Below are 22,098 nucleotides of genomic sequence, written 5' to 3' on the forward strand. Positions count from 1 at the left end.
TTTCTTCAGCAACACAATAATCTTGTTTCCGTGATGCAGTGATGTTCAACTGTGATGATTCAATAGTATTTCTATTAAAAGCCAGGTAATCTAATCTACTCATGGATAAAAATAACTCATTTTCAGATGTAATATGAAAGGGACAGAATGAAATCTCCACCCTTGGTGTCCTGTCTGCCACTGCTGCTCTTTCTGTGTGGTTTTAGGACTGTTTACAAATGCTGTTTGAAAATATATTGGCTAAAAAGCAAATGGTTTGACTGTGTATAGTTGTACTTGATGATCACCAGCTGGCAGTTTTTGTGCTATTTGTTATTGCTCCCGTTCAGTTACACAAAGATTCAATGATGCAAAGTAGGAATGTAGTATGGAGGGGGTTGATGCAGTCTCATAACTTCCACTCGCGCTCAGAAAATTATTTTTTAATTGATGGTGTGAATTGCACTTCATTTTACATCAGGTGCCACAATGTCAAGAGGACTGGTTCAAAGTCTGAGAAAGTCCCGTGCAAAATGCATTTGGAGTACGCGGACTGCAATAGAACGGCTAACTTCACCAGACAAAACACAGGGGAGAGGAAGAAAGGTAGAAGGATGAAGGCTCTGTGTCCTGGCCATCGTCAGCCGCAGTCTGTCCCGTTCCCTCCTCTGCGGGCAGCGGCCGCCACCTGCCGGCCCAGCATGGCAGAGCTTCTCGTCGGCTGGAACGAAAATCAGAGCTTACAACCGCTGCTGAGACATTGCCTCTCATTGGTCTCTTAGCTATGCGCCGAAGGGCAGACCACAGCAGGCTCTGTGGTTTCGCTGAAAGATAAGGAAGGTGCTCTTCGCTGGCAGTCGTGTCCTTTTGTAGCTGTAAAACCTTGCCTGACACGTGTATCTTCCATATCACGAGATTGATGTAAATCACTGAGAATGAGTCAGCTAAACATGGGGAACGCTACAGTAATTCCTTCCACGCCTTCAGAAATAGTGGGGTTTTTTTTTTGTTTGTTTGTTTTGGTTTGGTTTGGTTTTTTGGGTTTTTTTTGGGGGGGAAGTGTGTAGGCAGCTCTTACTTACAATGGCTCTGAAAAGACCTCTATCTCACGGCTATCTCCAATATGCACCCCATTTTCTGGAGACTCAAAGGTGTTCTCCACCACTTTGCTACCAATGAGTTTTGCTGGCCGGTACTTGGAACAGCAAGAGAAAATCTCACGAGGGCTTTTGGTGTCTGGATGAGGAGATAGGAGGTACAGTTTAGTGGCTCGTGATAGCAGTGGTAATGGGAGGACAGTTGGACTAGATGATCCTGTAGGTCCTTTCCAACCTTGTGATTCTATGATTCTGCAAGTTGATTTACTGCTCTCTCCAGGCTGGATATACATTGTACAGTGTGTTTTGTTATTAAATACAGTTTCCTGATTGAGATCTGAGCCTCAGGAAAGAAACAAGATGCTGCTGCAGCTCTTGAGAAAATCTGTGTCAGAAGCCTGTGTTGCTGGTCTGGAATATATTATTCTGGTGAGGTTAAAGAGGCTTTTCAGGTTTAAGTTCCTGTTATGCAAAGCAGTTGTCTTCTGTTCTGCCTTTGCATTAAAGTATCCCATAAATATAGTAACCCGTAATAGTTCTTCCACCATACTTCATCTTCTATTTTCAAATCTACATTTTTTTTTCAGACTTCAAAATTCTATTTACATTCTAAACATGTCTTAATGAGCTTAGTTCACTGATAGCATAAAACTAATTATGAGTCACACCAGGGACTCTTTTGCTGAGAATGTCCTCTAATTTAGCTCTAAGATTGCTGGGCCCTTGTGAGAACGACAGGTACACAGATATTGTACTCATCCAGTGTGAGAATGAGTTAAATATTATAAGTAGAAACAATCTGTTCAAGTTGGGTTATGTGTTTTGTGTGGTTTTTTTTTTTTTTTTTTTTTTTTTTTTTTTTTTTTGGCAGATGAAAAGGACCAATGAGATCAGACGTTGAGTTCAGATTATCTTTAAAAATAAACAGTTGTCCTTACCTGAGGAGTTTGGGATTTATGGTGTTGCTTTTTCCTTGAAGGGCATCTCCAAATGAGCTAATTCCAGTGGCTGTTACCTTGAAATTAGCTGCTCTGTTTAGTAATGATCATGAGTGGATTTACATTATCAATTTTAAGAAGTAGTTTTCTTAACCTGGTCTTCTGGGCTTTCAGGGCTTTGATGTATTTCTACTATTGTGCTTTTAATGTCTGTTTTACTTGATTTATCTTTTTCTTGATCATATTTGCTTAGATGTGAAATGGAATGCAATTACCAGGAACAGTATCTCTCCTGTATGCACTACATAAAAGACCAGCACTGACAGTATAGCTGTATTTCCTCAGCTTACTCCCTTTTTCTGCTGAGTTCTCAGGTCTGTTTGTAAGGTTAAGAAGGTAGGTGAGGGAGCCAGGAGCTTAAGTCCTAACCACAGCACCAGCTCATTCTAGGTTGAGATAATACAATTCTGCACCGATTTTGAAATCTGACTTGTGTCTTTTGGTACTTGATATGCAGGTGTGATAAAGCACCTACCTGTCATTTGCTTTTAGCTTCTCACCTTTTAGGCAGTTAACTTACCAGTAAAAGAGATGTAGTACTGAACGAGTGTTATCGTTTCAAATGTCTTTTGATCAGACTTGATATGCTATCAGTTAAGTAATGAAAGTTATTCAGGGATATAGATGTTTGCTTTTGATTTAACCTCAATATAGAAAGTAATTCATAAGAAAGACATTATGCTTAGTTGGAGCTCCTCCTGGATAGGCTGCAGTCAGTCTGGACTAACGTTGCTTTCTGCATTTGTGAAGAAAAGTATGGTATTTCATTCATATACTTATAATTTTTTTTTGTAATTTCAGTGCTAACACTTAAGATAACTTCTTTAATCTCAGATATGAACACTTACTATAGCTATAAAATGGAGAAGCTGTGCCTATATAGAATCATAGCACATCCTGAGTTAGAGATGACAAGGATCTGTGCGTACAACTTGTAGCTTAATGCAAAATTCAGACACTATGACTGAGAGAATCATCTAAACAATTCTTGATCTCTGAGGACCATGACTACCCTGGGAAGCCTACAGTAGTGTTCATCCACCCTCTCAGTAAAGAACCTTTTCCTAATGGCTCTGACCAGCCTCACCTGAAACCACCAACCACACCTGTGGACAGGAACACCATTGAAGTCCATGTTTAAGCCCATGTCCATGTAGAAGTGCTTACTTACATCAGTCTTTTGGGACTGTAATTCAGTTTTGTTACATATATATACTTTCTCTTTTATTTGCTGCATTGTTTTACTTAGATTGCTCTGCTTGCTTGTCTTCGGTGTTGTAGTACTTGGTGTTGATGTTAGTGCCTAGCCTGTATGGTTGCTGGCTCCTTTTCTTCGAGGTTTTGCTCACTGATATCTCTGCAAGGAAACTGTGGAAGAGCTGTCTTCCTTGTTATGTTTAGTAAGGGAGCTGAGCATGTTATTATGTCACATCCTTGTAGAATGCTTGATGTGAGAGGATCTCTCACTTCTGTTGTTATGGAGGAAGTGAACTGGAAGGAATGAAGCTATCAACTGTGTATATAGCTAACTGCTGGCAGTATTTAAGCACAGATATTGCTACAGTTCTGTTATTGCTGCTAGTCTTTGTGTTCTCAATATATAGAAGACTGTATAGGGCCTCTATGCCACAACTGGAGTAGTGCTGCAAGTCAATTTTTCTTTTGTAAAATTTAAGGAAGCTTTTCCCCTGTGGATTGTACCAAATTTGTTTCACGAAGTTGCTCTTGACTTCCACAAAGACGATGAAAAGATTGCCTGACCTTAAGCTCTCAACTTTCAAGGTTAAAGTTTTGGCAAGTATTTATTCAGTACATGTACATCACATACATGCAAGAGGTAGAGGGAACAGAACAAAAAGGAAGTATCAAACAAAAGCACAGCCTCTTTATATTTAACTAAAAAGAAATATTATCCTAATGAAAATTTTCAAGTGATGTATGGCCATATATTTAAAATCCTGATCAGTGGGATGAAAGAGTTGATCATTCTATAATGCAGGGTCATCCCTTTATCTGGGATTCCTTTCTAGGTTTAGTCTCTGCAAATTAAAGAAAGGCTACTTGATAGACTAATAGCATCATAGCTAAGCATTACTGATAATGAGAGGGTAAAATTATACTAAAAGAGCTATTCTCATAGATTCCATCACTGGTAACATCAAATCCTGTTCAATTTGCATTTGATCTACAACTAAAATAAAGGAAGAAGCACACAGCAATATAGATAATGCCTAATAATTCTAATTCTTGAGGCTGCATTGGTAACACAGGAAAATTGCCTGCTTTTGTCATACCATTACCAATGTTGTTATTGTGATACTATCCAGTGGGCAATCATAATCCAGCCATTCTATGTCATTCACTATGGCACTCATAAGTTATCTACTATACAGCAAATTTTGAAACAATACCAAGAAGTAAGGAACACACAATCCCAGTCATCACGAAGGCTGGATGCTATTTTCTGCTTTGACATGAAGCTGAATGTATCATGCTGGAACCCAGATAGGGCCAGTCTCAGTGGAAATGAAGGCATATCCACGACTCTGATTTATCAGTAGTAAGGGACCTTCCTAATGCCCTGTGGCCATGTTCCAAATATTAGCCATTGGCCATTTCTTGGGATGCCCCCAAAATGATGGTTACTTGAGTTGTACCTGTATGTTCATGATTCAAAATATTTAGCACAAGCAAAGCTTTACATAATCTTCCTTGTGGTATGTCTCCTGTATCCCCCCTTTTTTTGTTTATTAAGAGTACGTTTCAATGTTTGATGAGCATATTCAATGACATGCTCCCTCACTAGGAGAATGAGGAATGACTGTAGCATGTCTAGCCACCCGTTCTTGGAGGAAAATTAGAGTGGCCTTAGAACTATAAGCAGGTCCATTATCTGTTTTGGTAGTATGTGGGATCCCCATAGCAGCATAAGCAAATAGCCAGTGTTTATGGACATTGCAACTGTATTCACCTGTATGCTCTGTGGCAAACATTAAAGGAGAATCTATTGTTATGTGCATATATTTTAGATGGCTGGATTCATGAACATGAGTGACATCTGTTTGCCAGAGTTGAAGAGGTGCTGTGCCACAGGGATTTGTCCCTGTTTGAGGCAAAAGGGCAATTGCCTGGCAGTCTGGGCATGTTAGAATGATGATACGGGCTTGATCTACTGTCAATTGGAATTGTTTTTGCAAGGCTCTCCTATTCTGATGCACAAATTGATGGGAGACTTGTGCTTGTTGAAATAATTGAGGGCTAGAAAAGGTGACTGTGCCTTGATCAGCATTATGGTTGCCCTCAGTTAATGGACCAGGCAATCTGGTGCGCAATTGAATATGCATAATAAAGTAAGGAAGAGTATGGTGAGAGACATAATGTAAAACTCACTTGAGCTGTGCAAAAAAGGCAGGGTTGTTAAATTCCTTAAGAAAAGACCCTTCCATCAGCTGAATGATACCTGTAACATACATAGAATCAGTTACTATATAAAGCTTTTGTTCTGCAAAAATTTGAGAAGCTCAAGCTACCACAGCAAGTTCTACAACTTGAGGTGATCCATCAACAATATGCACATCTGACTGCCTTCGTGTAGCAGTCACATGCCAGAGAAGCACTGCTTGGTGTGTCCTGACAGAGCCATCTGTAAATGCAGTAACAGCATTAGGTATTGGAACATGTGAAAGTAAAATATTTCTAATAAAGGATAGATAATACAAATTATGCAGTAGCTGACGTCTGGTGGGATGAGTGGAAGTTTTCCAGTATAGTCAGCCACAGCAGTTTGTAAAATGAGCAAGTACTCAAGCATTCAATCTAGATCTTTTAGTAGTGGGTATGTAGATTCAATTAGAGTCTAAAGCTCATAAAATCTGTAGATGATGCTGACCTCACTGTATTAGCACTGCAAACATCTCCACTTGTGATGTAATGGTTTTTAATATGTATGTAGTAAGAGTATCCATTCAAGGATGATGAGAGGATCTTTTCTTGAGGTATCCCATTGACATAACAAACTATGCGGATGGTAGGAGTTATTTATTATAAGAGATACTGGAAGTGATAAGGAAACATGATGGCTGTGTTGATGTTACACTGATATTATCACAGAGTCTAAGCATCGTAGTGCTTGTGGTGTTGTCTTTTAGAGGTCAGATCTTGGTCTCCTTTGAGTTGTTGGAATAGAGGGTTGTAGCTCTTAAGTAGTGGTACTTAAGGCTGATAGCAGGCACTATGTGACCAGCAGCCAGCTGTACTTGAACTAGCTCATGGAAATGCAACAACTTCTTTGTTAAGGGCCACTGATTTACCCAAACACGTTGCCCTGTTTTCCAAGCTAGGGGTATAGGTTGCTACCCATCAATGGCCTGTATTGAAAACGCATCTGCAAAATCATGCCCCATTGACAACAAAAGATCATGACCCCGCAGAGTACAGGGAACCAGCAAGATGTAAGGAGCAGTGTGAGCAATGTGATTATCAGGCCTTTCAAAAAATTCAATTCAGGCACTTTGGGCTGCTGCAAGATCCCAACTTCTATTATAGCAGGATTGGGGTTTTTTAGTAGCATTCAGAGGGCTATTCACTTTACTTAATGATGCTAACATTGGCTCTGGTATCCAGGAGGCCTAATAACTGTAGGCCGTGCGTTGTAATAATGGTTTGTCTTTTGGCACTTGTGTAGTCCATAGCACAGAAGGTTTGTCTGTGCTCCCAAATCTACCAGTCCAGTCCCCAGTGCCAGGTTTGGCCATAGAATGAAAAGGGGCTAGCTATGCTATTTTATGACCTGTAGGAATAAAGCGGGGGGTGGTGGGGAGGATGTCCATGCCATTATCTTCATTTCCTCAGTGTAGTCAGCATCTATGACTCCCAGTAAAAAAATTAGTCCCATCTGTGTAACAGAAGAACGTCCTAACAAGAGGGTGCTATGCTGTCCCCAAAGGGGCCAGTTATACCCACTGGAATAAGGGTCATGGTGTTATCGGTCAGTGTTGCTGACTGGGTGGTGGCCAAGTCCACTCGAGCACTGCTTGCAGTGGCTAGTCTGAGTGAACTGGCCAGGCAGTGGCTGGCTGATTTGGGACTGAATCTGTTGTCATAGCATGTGGTCTCATGCTCTTCTTCCCATTTTCCAGCAGATCAAAGGGCTGTGCAGCAACAGGGTGTTTAGATCGGCATTCTCTCGCCCAATGTAGCCCCTTCCCACAGCGGAGACAGAGTTGAGCTGGGATAGCATATGCATTTTTATTTGCTTGCCTAGGCTTTTCACAGTCCTTTTGTACATGGCCAGGATTTCCATGATTGTAACACTTCATTTTTTGAGCTGTTCCTACATTGAGTTGGGATGCCAGCATGTCTGCTAACAAGGCCATTTTGTGACTTTTTGTGCCTACATCTTGACAGGCTTTAATCATGTCAGTAATGGATGGATCTGCATTCTTTAAGGACTGTAAAACCTTCTGACAATCTGCATTTGCGTTTTCTACTGCTAACTGCTTAAGCAAAATATCCCAGGCAGCTTGATTTTCCACTTGTCTCTCTAGTGTATTTTGTAAACGGTCAAGAAATTTAATGTAGGGCTCAGCAGCTCCCTGCTTAATTGATATAAATGAGGTATTAGACGAATTAGTGTCAAGTATCCGATGGATAGCACACAATACAAAAGTCTTAACTTGTTCAAGGCACTGCCTATCCATCTGTGCCTGGGCCTGAGGTGCTGCCTGAGCCCCTTCCCCCAGGAGTTCCTCCATGCCAATAGGATTTAAGTTAGCTGAATTATCCATAGCCTGGAAGGTAGCCTGTTCTTGGTATTCAGTCATAAACACAGTGTATTGCATGGGAGACAGAACTGTTCCTAACAAAATTTTCCAGTCATAAGGGGTCAGAACATAACTGTCAGCGATGGCAAACAAAAGATTATATGTAAAGTTGGACTGAAATCCATAATCCCTCACTGAGTTCCTTAGCGCCTTCACCGCCTCATGAGGGAGGGATTCCCACTGAGGGGACTGATTTGCATGATACGCCATAGGAAAGGCTTGCAATGTATCAGCAACACTCCATAATATTGCTTCTTTTCTGCACTGCTCTAAACGTGGCAGCCACGTTTTCCCTCCCAGTCCCCTTCAAACAATCATCAGCAGGGAAGAATTTTGCTTCGTCCTTCGAATCTACTGGACCGGGATCAGAAAGATCCTTAGTTTTTGGTCCATCCTTGACTTTAACCAAGTTATATGTGGGTGGTAAAGGCGGAATGGCAAGCAAAGTTGGAGGGACGGAGGGCAGCAGCTGTCCAGAAAGCGACGGGAGGGTGCGGAGGGTGGGAGCATCATGGCAAGGGATGGGGGGTGTGTGTGGTGGGCAGTAGAGTGGTGGGGGTTGCAATTTTCCATCTCCATGGTCGGGGATGGGGTTGGAGCCATGGATTGGGTCCGGGCAGAGGCTGCTATCCACGCTGAGGGGCAGTAGTGGGGATGGGGGGGAGTGTGATGGGGAACAGTTGGAAGGATTTGCCCTTTCTTGTCAGATTTGTTTGAGCGCTTCTGATATTTGGTGCCAAACAGGTAAAAGTTTAGCAGTCGCTTTGTCTGTAGTAGTAGAAGCCTCCCAGAGTTTTGTGCCGATTTTGTCCCAAAGCTCCCCGTCAGAGGAAAACCCAGTTTCTGGAAAGTCGGGGATGTTTTTACTTATCCATTTAAGAAAAGCGACTAATGCTGAGCTAGATACAGGTCGATTCTGACATATTAAAATTATCTGTAATGCTTGGAGATTTCTTTGTTGCTCCTTCGTTAGTGAGCTCCCCATAGCTCCCGACAGCTCACCTTCTGTCCCACAGAGCGGTGTGGGCACACAGGAAACGTAGTTCAATCGGGCAACGCTGCTGGAGCAGCTTTGCTCAGCCTCGACTCGATTTGCTCCACGCAGTAGGCGCCACTTGAAGCATCTGATGCACAGACTCAGATGAGAACAATCCAAATGGTTTGTTACAGGTTCTCACATCCCTCGTATACATGTGTGAGTTTTCTCTTGTAACTTTTCCACCTGCCCTTACATGTCAACAAAACATTCCATGAGCACTCCTTAACTGTGCAGTGCTTAGCCAATCAGAGCCATGAGCTGTGCCTGGCCACGCACTCTTCCTCCAATCCAGGTTACCACGCAGTCATCACGCAGCTTACTTGACTTTGTTTTTCTCCTCTTCTTGAGGTGTCCTTGGTTCTCAGTGTTGCTTACTCAAACTGTTGATCTTGCTCCACAGCTTCTGCTCTGAATAGTCTTTCTTGTGTTATCGCAGTCTTTAAGTTCACCTCCAAATTAAGCCATTTTGTGATTCTCAGATGGTAAATTTAGGTAATAAATATGAGGTTCATAGAATCATACAATTGCTCTGGGTTGGGAAGACCTTAAAAAGGAAAAGACTATCTAGTACAACTGCAATCTAACCACACTACCCAACTCTAACAACCCTCTGCTAAATCACGTCCCTGAGCACCACATCCAAATGGTTTTTAAACACATTCAGGATGGTGATTCAACCACCTCCCTGGGGAGCCTATTACAGTGCATAACTGCTCTTTCTGTAAAGAAGTTTTTCCTGATATCCAACCTAAACCTCCCCTGGCACAACTTGAGGTCAGGGTAACTTGAGGTTGTTTTTCTTTATGGCTGACCGTGTATTACAAGACATCTTTTTGGCACTTAACTAGTTGGAAATTAAATATGACGAGATTCGTGCAGTTCTTCATAATCAACTTCAGCTTGATTACCTAATTATAGACAACTTTAGGTTTATTACTGGAACTACACAATTTTGTGTACTTTTGTTTAACTCTCATCTCTCTAATCAGCTATCATCTCCTTGGTGCATGTAATGTCTACTACATATTCATAGAGTTTGTTGATAAACTGTAGAAAGCTAACTAGCCTTTTGCTTTTCTGTTTGAATGCCTTATAAAATCTGTAACAGGACATGTCTTCTCAATATGTGACATCTTGCTTTTTTTTTTCTGCTTAGCACTTGCTGAGTGACCTTGCCAAAAGCCCCTGAATTTGTCTACATACTTCTGAATCAAAGTGTGCAGATAAATTTGAGACATGATTTCACTGTAGAAATTCATCCTGAGTCATTATTCAAATGATAATTTCAATTAAATTCCTTCTCCTTTTGTATCTTCTACCAATGTACCTGTTTTTGAAATTGGATGTAAACAGTTTCTTCTGAACACCTGGTACTACTCTTAAAGGAATGTAGCCTTACATTCACCTTCTTCCACTTCCTGCTCTGCAGTTGACCCTTTGATTATTTCATATATGACTTCTTTCCAGGGAGAGGAGGGGAGGAAAAAGCCAGTGGTATAGCCTGGAGCAGGGCTGTGGCATATAATGACTGTGTGTGGCTTGGACCTCAAAGTGCACTGAAAAACACAATTTATGTATGCTCAACTTATTTCCAGGGAAAGGAAGGAAGAGTAAAAATAACTATTCATAAGATGAAACCTGTTGGTGATTAAAAGCTTTGTTAAGCAATCCTTTGACTTCTGGAAAGAGTTTCTATGATCTGAAATGCAGGGGTATTTTAAAATCTATGCAGGCTAGAAAGTCGTCTTTGTATTTGGCACTACCTAAACATTTATGAAGAAAAAATCAGGTATACCTAAATAAATATAGAGGTTTAGAAATAACTGCCTGTTCTTTGTTGTTAAAGGATAGCTGAAGCAGGAAGAGTAAGTAACTTGCCCAAACCTACAATGGCAGTCTGACAGAAGTTTTGTTTACATAACTTAATCCTATCCCTAAGTGATATTCCTGTGAAGTATGATATCTCATTATACTGTGCAAAATGTTATTTGTATTTTAATTATGTCTGCTTTCTACCTCTTACAGAAACTGGTGTGCTTATACCCATACGAGGCTCTTACCAACAGTTGTAGTGGACAACCTGGAAACTTTCTCATCAGGCAGAGCAAAGCCTTGCACTTGGCTTATTGGATCCTGTGCTCAGAGGTGTGTAGAACTAGGAGGAAACAATACTCTAATTGTCATCAGCTGTCTAACGAATACAACCATAACTTCAGAAAACAAAAAAGCAAAATAACGTGTTGAGGGAGCAAATAAGCATGTTTCCATATCTCATTCCGGATGTCTTATCAAGTATAAAAAAATCTGTAACTATCCTTCAGTTTCACCATACACGCTTGGTATATGCTGACTCTGGCATCCTCTAATCTCTAATCTATGTTTCTTCTGAATTACTTCAAGAGAAACTGCAAGTCTTTAAAGTTCATGTGAGAAAGAAAATCCTTTTTGTGCATTGTGCTGCTGGGGCAAAAGGCTTTCTCTAAATGGCAGAAATATTTTCGTTATTATCTCTTTTGGGTTTTTATTTCTGTCAAAACTATGTTGGCCAGGCAGCAATATTAGAAGAGTTATTGGCCTGGATACAATTTGTAAATAACTCTGAACATATTCAGATTGTCTTTTGTAGTTTCAGTGACAGTTTGTATTCTCCAAATATTTAGATTTTAATGGCAACTGAAATCAGATTTTAATACATGGGACTGGAGAATGGCAGTTTGAAACAGAACTAGCAAAACAAAGATTATAACATGTTTTTCCCTTGTGAAATTTTGAAAGCATCATAGAAGTCAGCTTCTTCGGAGAGTTGTCCTCTAGATGGTAGGGCAGAGCATACTTAAACGTTGAGGTGAAACCTGAATCCTTAAGATTAGGAGAGACTAAAATATAATTAATTCTATCTCAAAATTGTGGGATAAGCCCTGTGGTTGCAGTGTTGGCTCTTTTCTTATTCAATCTGATAGATTTGCAATAACTTCAATTTTTACTTATTTATTTTTTTAATTTTAATTATCTCCTTGGGCTGCTCATGTAATTTAGTTTGCTACATATACTTCTGGAGCTTGTCTACTTGGAAAGCTATTTCTGCAATATCTCTTCCTGATTAACTCCTTTCATGGATACTTCATTTTTTTTTTATGAGTACTTCCAGGGATTGATTATGCTAATACAGAACAAGGCAGTTATATCACAAAATAAGAGCACATATACAGTCAAATAATTGAGAGGACCAACGTTGATTTCAGTTGACCTTGATCTTTATTGAGTTCTTACTACTGAGAAGTTCTTTTCTCAGAGGCAAAGCACTTCAGGGACATACAAAAATCTGCTATACACTTTAATATATAGTATTGCATTCCTTATGAGAGGTTGGGAAGATTAACTACTGTATAAAACAACAATATATATATTTTTTAATTCTTTGGGAGTGTATTCTTCAGTCTGACTGTTCTCAGATTTGACCACTTTCTGGAGTGATTTTGACAGGGATTATGTGTCCATATCTCAGAAAATGCAAAGAACCCTTTGAAGTGTTTTCATGATAGTGTTTAGCAACTAGTGGAACTATTTGAAATTCTTCTTTACTCAAACATGTTTAAAAGAAGCAAATAGACATATGTTAGCTTGTTTCTTCAGTATGCTCTTTTGCTGCGTATTCATTCTAAACTGACTTAACTTCAAAAAGCTGTAAGAAGTGATGGCGTAGTTGGGTTCTAGGTTCTAACACAGGATGTGTTGGAGCACAGAAACAAAATTGCTGCTGATTGTGCAGTTACCTACTTTAACTGTAAGAACTGAGGTATCACAATTGTATAGCTATAGCCTACTTGCTTCAACTTATAGACTGGAAATTTTAATGTTTTATCTGATTTATCTATTTATAATCTTCAAAATAGTTGTAGAATCATAGAATGGTTTGAGTTGGAAGGGACCTGTAAGGACATTGAGTTCCCACCCCCTGCTGTAGGCAGGGACACCTCCCATAGATCAGGATACTCACAGCCCCATCTGGCCAGGCCTTGGATGCTTCCAGGGAGGAGGCATCCACAAACTCACTGGGCAACCTGTACAAGTATCTCACCATCCTCACAGTAAACAATGTCTTTCTGATATCTAGTCTAAATGTACTCTCTTCCAGTTTAAAGCCATTCCCCCTCAGTCCATCCTCAGCTTTCCTGTAGATTCAGGTACTGGAAGGCTGCTATAAGGAGCCCCAAAACTTTCTCTTGTTGAGGTTGAAGAGCCCTGAGTCTCTCAGCCTATTCCTGTAGGGGAGGTGCTGCAGCCCTCTGGTCATCTTTGTGGCCCTACTCTGGACCCGCTCCAACAGCTCTATGTCCGTCCTGCTGGACACAGTACTCCAGGTGAGGTCTCATGAGAGTAGAGGGGCAGAATCACTTCCCTTGATCTGCTAATCACGCTTCTCTTGATACAACCCAGGGTATGAGTTGAATCAGAAACAAGAGGCTTCCAATACGTACTTAATATGGTCTGGTATAGCATCAATTCATCAGAAATGCTTTTTGTTATTGATTTCAAAGGAAACGTGATTCCATAGTTGTATATTTGAATCCCTCTGTCCAGCTTAGTAGTTATTAATTATAATAACAGTTAATAATATTTAATTTGTGGGTGATATAGTCAAGGAAGAAACTTGACAGCACTAAACAGATCTCAAAGGCAAGTGGTCTATTCAGATTTTCTGGAGGTTGCGATACTAACACTCTGATTGCTGTTGAAACACCAACTCCTAGCTAGGCTTCATTTTCAGTTTCAAGCAGTTAATGAGAAGACACATAAAAAAACCATAACGTAGGTGTAGGTGAATCCTACATCTCCTGTACCATTACATAAAACAGGTTTAAAATAGTTTTGTTTTACAGGTCCCAGACAACAACACACCAAGCCTATAGAATTGAACATAAAATAGTAACATCGCTGGAGTGGAAGTGCTGTCCTGGATACACTGGGCAAAATTGCCAACCAAAAGGTAGGTGGGAGATGCACTGATTTGAAACCCATTAATTTCAACAAAAGAAAGCAATTCAATCTTATTTGTAGTAAATGGCTATGCTAAAAATCAATACAGTTCCTTCTCTTAATTCAAAACCAGGAAAAATGCATGGTAGGCTAAAATGCTTTGGAATGTTGACTCCTCCCTGTATGTGAGCTTCCACAGCAGCTTAAGCAAAATGTCGTTTCCTTTCTTCCTCTCTAAAACTCATAACATCTTCAGCCTAATTCCATATTGCTCAAATATGAGGTTGAATTCAGGGCTTCTCTACTTTTGACCTTTCAGTTATTGAGTTCTGCAGTGCTGGAATATTAAACCCAGGTCCTCCCTTGAATATTTGCTATAAAATTCATCTGCAGCACTGTCGCCCTTTTTGCTTTTAGTTTGTCTCTAAAAATGTATTTCACACGTTTAGTAAAATAATGTACTAACTTTGTTTTCCTCTAAATTGAGTAGAAATTTTGTTGTTCAGTTCAGTGGTAACTTAATTTTACTTGATATTGTGCAATACATGTATAACTTTGGCTTTTTCTTTTTTTTTTTTTTTGACAGAGCAGAACACTTTAGTCCTGCCTTGGTGATCAAGCATACTTTTAACATACCGTAGTTTAACATCTGTGTAATAGCTATTTCTTTGCTGCTAGCCTTTAAAAAAGCTGCCCTTGAAAAATAAGATACGGCATCAGCATACATATTTTAAATGAATGAATATTACAAGAAAGGCCATTACATGTGATAGGGAGTTCAATCAGCAGTGGTAAAGAAGGGGCTGTGATTAAAAATTAATGTAGAGAAATGAAGAGAAATCACTGTTGTTCACATCCAGGAGGGAATTTCAGTGTTGAAAGAGCCAGAACCTCAACAGGCACAGAATTCTCTTCTGTGCAGCTGAGTGTGGAGTGAGGTATTGACACAGGACAATGCCAGTCAGCAAGGCTGTCCAGTCAGCATGGATAAGATGTTTTAAAAGCTTGCTGTTAAAAAAAATAATAATAATAATGCAAACATTAGCAAAAATAGATTTAAAAATGCTTATTAAAGGCATGGAGTACAGTTGATTAAATTGAAAAGACATCAAAACAACATGGGAGCACTGACCAGGAAAAAAGCTATTAACTCAAACAGTAGTGGTATCTGTGTAAATGAGAATAAAGGAATATGTTGTCAAATGTTAAAGGAGTGGGTTTGAAATTACATCTCCTGGGTTCTATTCTCAAAGCTCTTCTGACTTGCTGAATAACTTGGGGAAGCTGCTTATAATCTGCATATCCAAGCTTACTCATCTAGAAAATTGAGATGGCACTTATCTCACAAGGGCTCTGGGATATTTAATTAATTAATGCTTTTGGAAGTGCTTAAAGAGATGCAGTGAAAGGTGTTGTGTCAGAAGTGCTCCTTTTCCCTGTTTCTGGAATGCTTCTTCCCATGAGGAGCAAATCACCAGCATAGGCCCTGCCTGTATTACTTGGTTCCCATGAAAGGGCATCAGCTAATGAACTGGAACAATTGCAAGCCCCATAGCTTTGTCTTCATGCACTTTGTTTCTAAAGCAGCAGGATGAGAGACATTATAAAATCAGATAGTGACTCCTCAGAATTCTTGAAACCTCCCCTTGGCTCCTCTGCACTCGATCTGTTTAAGAACATGACCATCTAATGAAGGATTTCTGTGCTGAGGGGACATAATGATCTGTCTGACAGTCTAGGCAGGAGAAAAACTTGTCTCCATGTGTTAGCTGTTCCTAGACTTTGGCAAACTCTACTTGGTCAGTCGTTTTGTGACTGACTGTGTACAGGCACTCTGCAGGTAGTGAAGTAGTGAGTGATACAGAAGAGATGCTGGAAAGGTGTTCATATCACTATTCCCTCCTCCCATTCGGCAAGAACACATTACTGAAGTGAACAAGACACATATCCTATTCTACCATGGACAACGTACTTTTACAAGAACTACTTTTTTTAATAAATAAAAACAGGACATGATGCCTTTAAGACTTGTGGAACAGCACAGCGTGAACAAAACAACAAACGAGAATGCCGAAAAGAAAGGCCTTGTCAGCTATGAGTTGCACCATTTGTGGCATATTATTTCTAAGCACAGCTTTATTTCAACTTTTTATCCTCAAGCTGGAGATATTTTTCATTTGTAAGCTGGAGAAAACAGCTCGTGTGTACCAGTGTTTTGGGGTGTGAGGGAAATCCCAGTTCATTCATGGACGTACAGTTTATGAACACTGTGTAATGTATCAGCTTTGCTGTGGTGTGAGGTAACGTGCAATAATTCATTTCCACCTAACCTAGCTGTGGCTTAGAGGAGAGCTTGTTCTTGAAATGGCTGACAGTATTGTAGCCATTGTTAAAACTACTCTCTTGCTTGGTAGTGCTGTCATTTCTCCAGCAGATGGCTGTAAAACGTTCTGCACGCGAGCAAGTGCTGTCCTCAGCATGGGGTGAGCTGAAGACACAAAAGGTAGCAATTCATCTTTAGGCACAGAAGTGCCCGGAGAGAGAACATGGAGAAACTACATAACTCCCCAGAGGGGTTCCCCTTAAGTCGCTCCTGACTAATCAAAAATATATTGAGAGGAAAAGATCCAATTTTCATATTTTTAATATTCCCTGAAATCATTTTGCACGCTGTGTTTAAAAATACATGTGACAATAAATTATACATCTAGGCTGATACATTCGATGTTAGGAGCCTAGCATTAGATTCCTATGCACTTTAGTTTATATTGGGGACTGGTGAATACCCTGAAGCACCTGGAGGAACCGGAGGAACTCCTCATCACTCAGCCTTCTGAAATGCTGCCTTTTTTTTTTTTTTTTTTTTTAGTGTTTTGTTCTTTTTTATTAGTGTTGTTTTCTTATTGTAAATTACACCTATAGGGTAGATCTAGAAGTCTATTTTTGGTTTTGTATTTTCTCACTTTAGCTTTAACTGAGCGTAGCGTATCCCATTTCAAGTTATTTAATGGTTGTTTCTAACTTAAGGATATGTGTGTTGGTGTTTTAGTCTGGTGCTTCTGTCTCATCTGCTGCTTTTTGGCATCTGGGATGGGGATCTCAGCTGTGGGAACAATGAACGCAAAAGGCTTTTGTCAGAGTAGTTGCTTTGGAAAACGTCTGAGCCACAGGAGAAGAATGATGTGAAAGAAGCTATATTGCCACTGACTGTTCTGAGTTTGCTCATCAAATGACATTAGTGAATCTAAGGCTGTCTGACCAACACTTTTTCTAGACAATGATGAAACTTCATAACTGTACAATATGAGGTATTCTATCTGTGTTGTGTTCAGTTGTGCCTATGTGTGTGAATCGCTGGTTACAGTTTGTGCTGCGGTTAGAAGTGTGGTGGTTTGCTCCATTACTGGTTTCCTCCAACTGTGATATCTGTGTCCTGGGTTTTACAGGGATTAGGTTATCTGAATAGTTCAAAGCATTGGCAAAAAAGCATGCAGCAGTAAATATATACCCCTGATGCTCTTAAAGCAAATAAAACTAACTGTAAGGGTTTGGGTATTCTGCAATGTAAAACTGTAAATGAGGCACTTGATTTAATGGGTAAGATAGTAGATAAGATCGATAATATAAAAAAAATCTGGTGTCTGTTTCAGTAGCAGTGGTGGTGAATATATTTAGAGCAACAGAAGCATCAGTAAATGAAAGAATAAGAGGACATCGATCAGCTGGTCTTTATCACAGTCAAGTAATAGACTCCCTTGTCATAGATTATATCATCACATCAGCAACTGATAACTGATGTGAAATGAATTGGGCAAAATGCAAGCAGTTAACTCCTGTCAATAACCATGCCACAGAAAGATAACAGAAGCTATTGAAATTTTAGTTGAGGTTTTCACACTTTTTTCTCAGATGATTTCAGTAGATTCTATGAAATTTTCAGTCATGTTATAATTTTCTTTGAGTCTCTGTTCTAACTGTTACTTTCTCTCTCAATTTACAACCTCAAGCACCTTATCCATCAGTGTAATAATCTATTGATCCTTGTGCACGCTGCCAAGAGGCTGATGGGAAATTGAGATTTTTTTGATTCGGCATTTAATTCTGTTTCCTTGGAAACTCACATTATGGCCAAGCTAGGTTTTAATATTTGTACTGGAGGATAATGTCACCATACCCAACTTGTTCTGCTTCAATCATAAAAAAGTAGGAAATCATATCTGTGGTATTCCTCAGATGTGCTCCAACTGAAACAGCAGCCACTTCAAAAAGCATTTTGAATAAGTGTATAAAAATTGGTATGAATTTACAGTAAAAATGTTATAACATACTATGTACATATTTTATTATTTTGTTCACTTTAATGAAAGGAATGTGACACTGTTAAGCTTAATGGTTAGAGAAGTAAGTAATGAAAATGGAAATCCCGTTTTATTTCTTAGGTCCATCAGTTGTTGCTCATATTTTTGGGGGGGAAGGCAGTTCACTTCTCTACATCTCAGTTTCCCCAACAGTAATACTGAAAAAATAACATTAGTCCAACTTCTTAAAAAGTGCTCTTGGATCTTTGAATTGAGATGTAAAATAAGAACAGAAAATCTGGTCTGCCATGACCAGAGAAAATACTAATTTCAACGTATGTGCCTGTCACATATCTCAGATTGTATTTATTAGAATCTGGAATTAGATCACGTTTTGTAATTGTTTTTATTTTTCAGGTTCTGCAGTGCCATCGTATTTATTGAGTAGCATCTAAGATTGTGTAATTGTGTAATCTGAAAAAAAACCCATCCATTATTGCTGACATTTTTTGTCTTTGCATTTCTGTTTTATATTGATGTAAACTCTTCTAGAATTTTTAGCTCTGTATAATTCCATGTTCTGTTCATTCTAGTTTTGACCTTTTAGTACTAACACCAACTCTCAAAATCTCAGGAAGCCATTTAAAAAACTATTCGCTATATTCATCTAGATGTAGTCCTGCACACTCTGTTATAAGGGCTAATCTGCAATTATTTCTGGGTTTGGTAAATTTGGTATAGAATGCAGAGGAAAAGCAATTGATTCCGAATACTGATTTATTCATGTTCAGTGTTTCACTTGCTTCTTTTTCTTTTTGTCCATCTCTTAGCTCAAGAACGTCAATCACTTCTGCACAGCACTCAAGCTGAAAGCAGCAGAACTCTCAATGAGAGGACACCAGGAGCTACACAGGAGCCTAGTGGGCCAGGTCAGCTGCTACAACTGATTTCATCGTTAAACACTTTCCTCTTCCTAATATTACCAGAGAATGGTGATTGGCTTAATAAAAAATGTGAAATCACTAGTAACTTAACATGACTAAGCTAAGAACATTTGTAAAACTTGTTCAATTAGAATATTTAAACTGCTGCTAAAGTTAAATGAACTAGCAGAAAAACAAACAAAAAGTCTATTAGTGTAAACCAGCACTGAATTGTAAGAGAAAATATAGTGATGTACAGTGTTTTCATCAGTCATGTGATTGGCCTTTATCCTAAAACTTTTAGGGAAACCAAATAATAAAATATGTTATCAGGTCAGTGTGTCCAAATGCCAGTATACTGCACTGATTTTGGGATAGTCACGCATGCTCTGTGAACAGTATGGCAGAATGCAGACTGCCACATGGCTTTCAGGAGACAGAACATTTATATGTGTTTATGGCCATATACGTGCTTTACTTCAAATAATAATAAAGAGAAAAATCACAAAGAATAGGCAGGAGAAGGGAAGGCTTAATATAGCACGGAGATAAGGAAAAGTAGTTTCAGATGGGAGTTAGAAAGGAGAAGATTCTTGCACCTTGGTGATATTGTGTGAATAACCAGCTTTCCCAGTGCTGAAAGGAGGAAGATGCTGTCTAGTAATTCAGCCAGGACTCATATGAAGAAATGAGCCTGATCAGTGAAGTGTGAAGTAGGGCCACTTCTTTTAGTAGTAATCCTAGTCTAAAAATAACTCTAAAACTGAAATCTCAAAGCTCCATGTTAATTTCTTTTCAGTGATTTTTAAATCAAATTGGATCAATTCGGAATTGGAAACTATTCTGGTTGCCAACCCTGAAAACAAAACCTGGGGCCAGGATTATCTGTCTGCCCTGGTCTGTCACTCCACCAGCTGCTGTCTGGACTACAAGCCAGATTGTGTTTCCAGCTGCTGCAGTGCCATTGTGCCATTTATAAACCACCTTTCCAGATTCACTTGTGTAGCTTGACTACTCCCTTCAGCAGGAACCAAGAGAAATTTAACTGCAGAAACTGTTGCACCCGGCAGATTATCATTCAGTTATCAGTTTTGACAGCTATAGACGAGCCAGTAAAGATCTCAGTTCACTTCCTCTCAGTGACAATTCAACCAGGAGTAGAAGTAATAGACCTATCTGTCTGCCCATGCCAGAGAGTAGTGTTCTAAGAAAAAGTATTCAAAAAAGATCTGCCAATGGCTTATCTTCATGATGATGCTGAGGAAAGGTGAGGACAAGGCAGACTCAGCTGCTTAGTTAAGCTATAATTGCAGCTTTATGTCTAAGTAGAAACCAAAGGGAAAGAAAATAGCTGGATAGGCTAACATCCTAACCTAAAACAGTGTTACTTACTAGCTATTAGGAGTTGTACAATCAATGTGCCTCTACAGGAGAGCATTCTGTAGGTGTTGGCACAGTTCATGCACACTGATTTGGTGCATTTAGTGAATTGTCAATAATTTCCTAAAAGTGTTTTTTACATACCAGAATTTTAAAGAATTGAAGTCTAGTAAGAAGAATATGCTCTTTTATGTGTAACTTGCTTTTTCTTCTTGTAGTTTTTAGGCCCCTGTGCCTACAGCTTGTATTTGACAGTAAGCACGTGTCTGTGATTGCTGATTTATGACTGTGTACTGCCATGGGAAAAGACAGTGATCCCTTAATGAAAAGTGGCATCAGATCAATACCAATACTGTAAATTTACACTAATAAATATTTATATGTGTTGTTCAAGAATCTCTCGCATAGCAATTTATTAAGTCATAGTATGGTTTTAATCACATAGTGCAGTATATTATGTGTATAAAGTTGACTATTTGAATTGTTGATGGATATGAAAAAAATTAATAGTTTTTCTTACAGGAATTAAAGCATTTAATTTTCTCAGCATCTTCTGAAAATCGCAGACTAAGTCTCGTTCCTGTCAGCTGCTAAACTCGAGTGGATAGTTGGAGCCACACGGAGTCTCAGTTTGCAAGACCAAGGCTTTCGTTACCGCTACCTGCCTTAAAAGCATCCAGATAGGCTCTTTTGCAACTAAAAAGACAACATGCATCAAGAAAAATTTAGGCAGGTCTTAAAATAAACTTGACTGTACAGGCTGGATATCTTTTATTTTTTAATGACAGACAAATGATTATTCTGAAGTCATTTATCTGTTAGCTATTTCTCTATCTCTGTTTTGAACTCATCTCTGAAAAGATGATGTATTCCTTCAGATAGAAGCTTTGCAAAATCATGATGTTATAAATGATAAGTAAAAATCAATGCTTTTGTGATTACGGTGAAGGAGAAAGACTAAATGAGAGTTAGCTGAAAACCTTGATGGGATGCTAGGTGTTGGAAAAATGGCTTTACGCTGATTAAAATATGCAAACCATTCCAGGTACTATTCTAGAATCATAAATACTTTATAATGGATACAGATGCCTTAGTAATTAGCTGCTGCTGAATGTCACTAATACATGATACATGACAAAAATCGAGATGATTCACTCAAGGTAATAATTCAGAAAATTTTCACTGCATTCTTGACTGACGTCTTTAAAGTCAATTATATTTCTTTCCACCCCACAGTTTCGTAACACTACTTTTTTTTCCATCTCATTTTGTTTTCTGACCAAGCACTTGCACAAAAAATGAATGAGAATATTAGCAGCCAGGAAATGAAATTGACTTTTCTACAGAAGAAGGTTGACAACATTGCTGCTGCCGTGAATGATTTGAGCAAGATGCTGTCTTCTCTGGAAGGCAAAATCAATGAAGATAAGGGTACAGACTTGCAATCTTTTCTAAAAGGTAAGAAAAATAAATGAATGTAATCACTCAACCAGTTAAAGGTGCCAGGAAAAAAAAAAGTACTAAAAACATTTATGGGCTGTCCTACTCTATTGTTCAGCATTTGGAAGGAACACTATCTTTTTTG

General features: G+C 39.2%; 1 protein-coding gene across 2 annotated transcripts in view; it reads left to right on the plus strand.

Moving 5' to 3' along the window:
• MMRN1 (multimerin 1) overlaps window positions 1-22,098 on the plus strand; it is a 47,946-nt gene that overhangs the window by 9,261 nt on the left and 16,587 nt on the right. For both annotated transcript variants that reach the window (XM_031607504.2, XM_031607503.2), the window contains 4 exons: window positions 10,961-11,080; window positions 13,816-13,922; window positions 19,041-19,139; window positions 21,798-21,971. In XM_031607504.2, the coding sequence (XP_031463364.2) occupies window positions 10,961-11,080; window positions 13,816-13,922; window positions 19,041-19,139; window positions 21,798-21,971 (500 nt within the window). The remainder of the gene's footprint in view (window positions 1-10,960; window positions 11,081-13,815; window positions 13,923-19,040; window positions 19,140-21,797; window positions 21,972-22,098) is intronic.

The sequence above is a fragment of the Phasianus colchicus genome, chromosome 4, assembly GCF_987193195.1.
Source record: "Phasianus colchicus chromosome 4, bPhaCol1.hap1.1, whole genome shotgun sequence".
NCBI lineage: Eukaryota > Metazoa > Chordata > Aves > Galliformes > Phasianidae > Phasianus > Phasianus colchicus.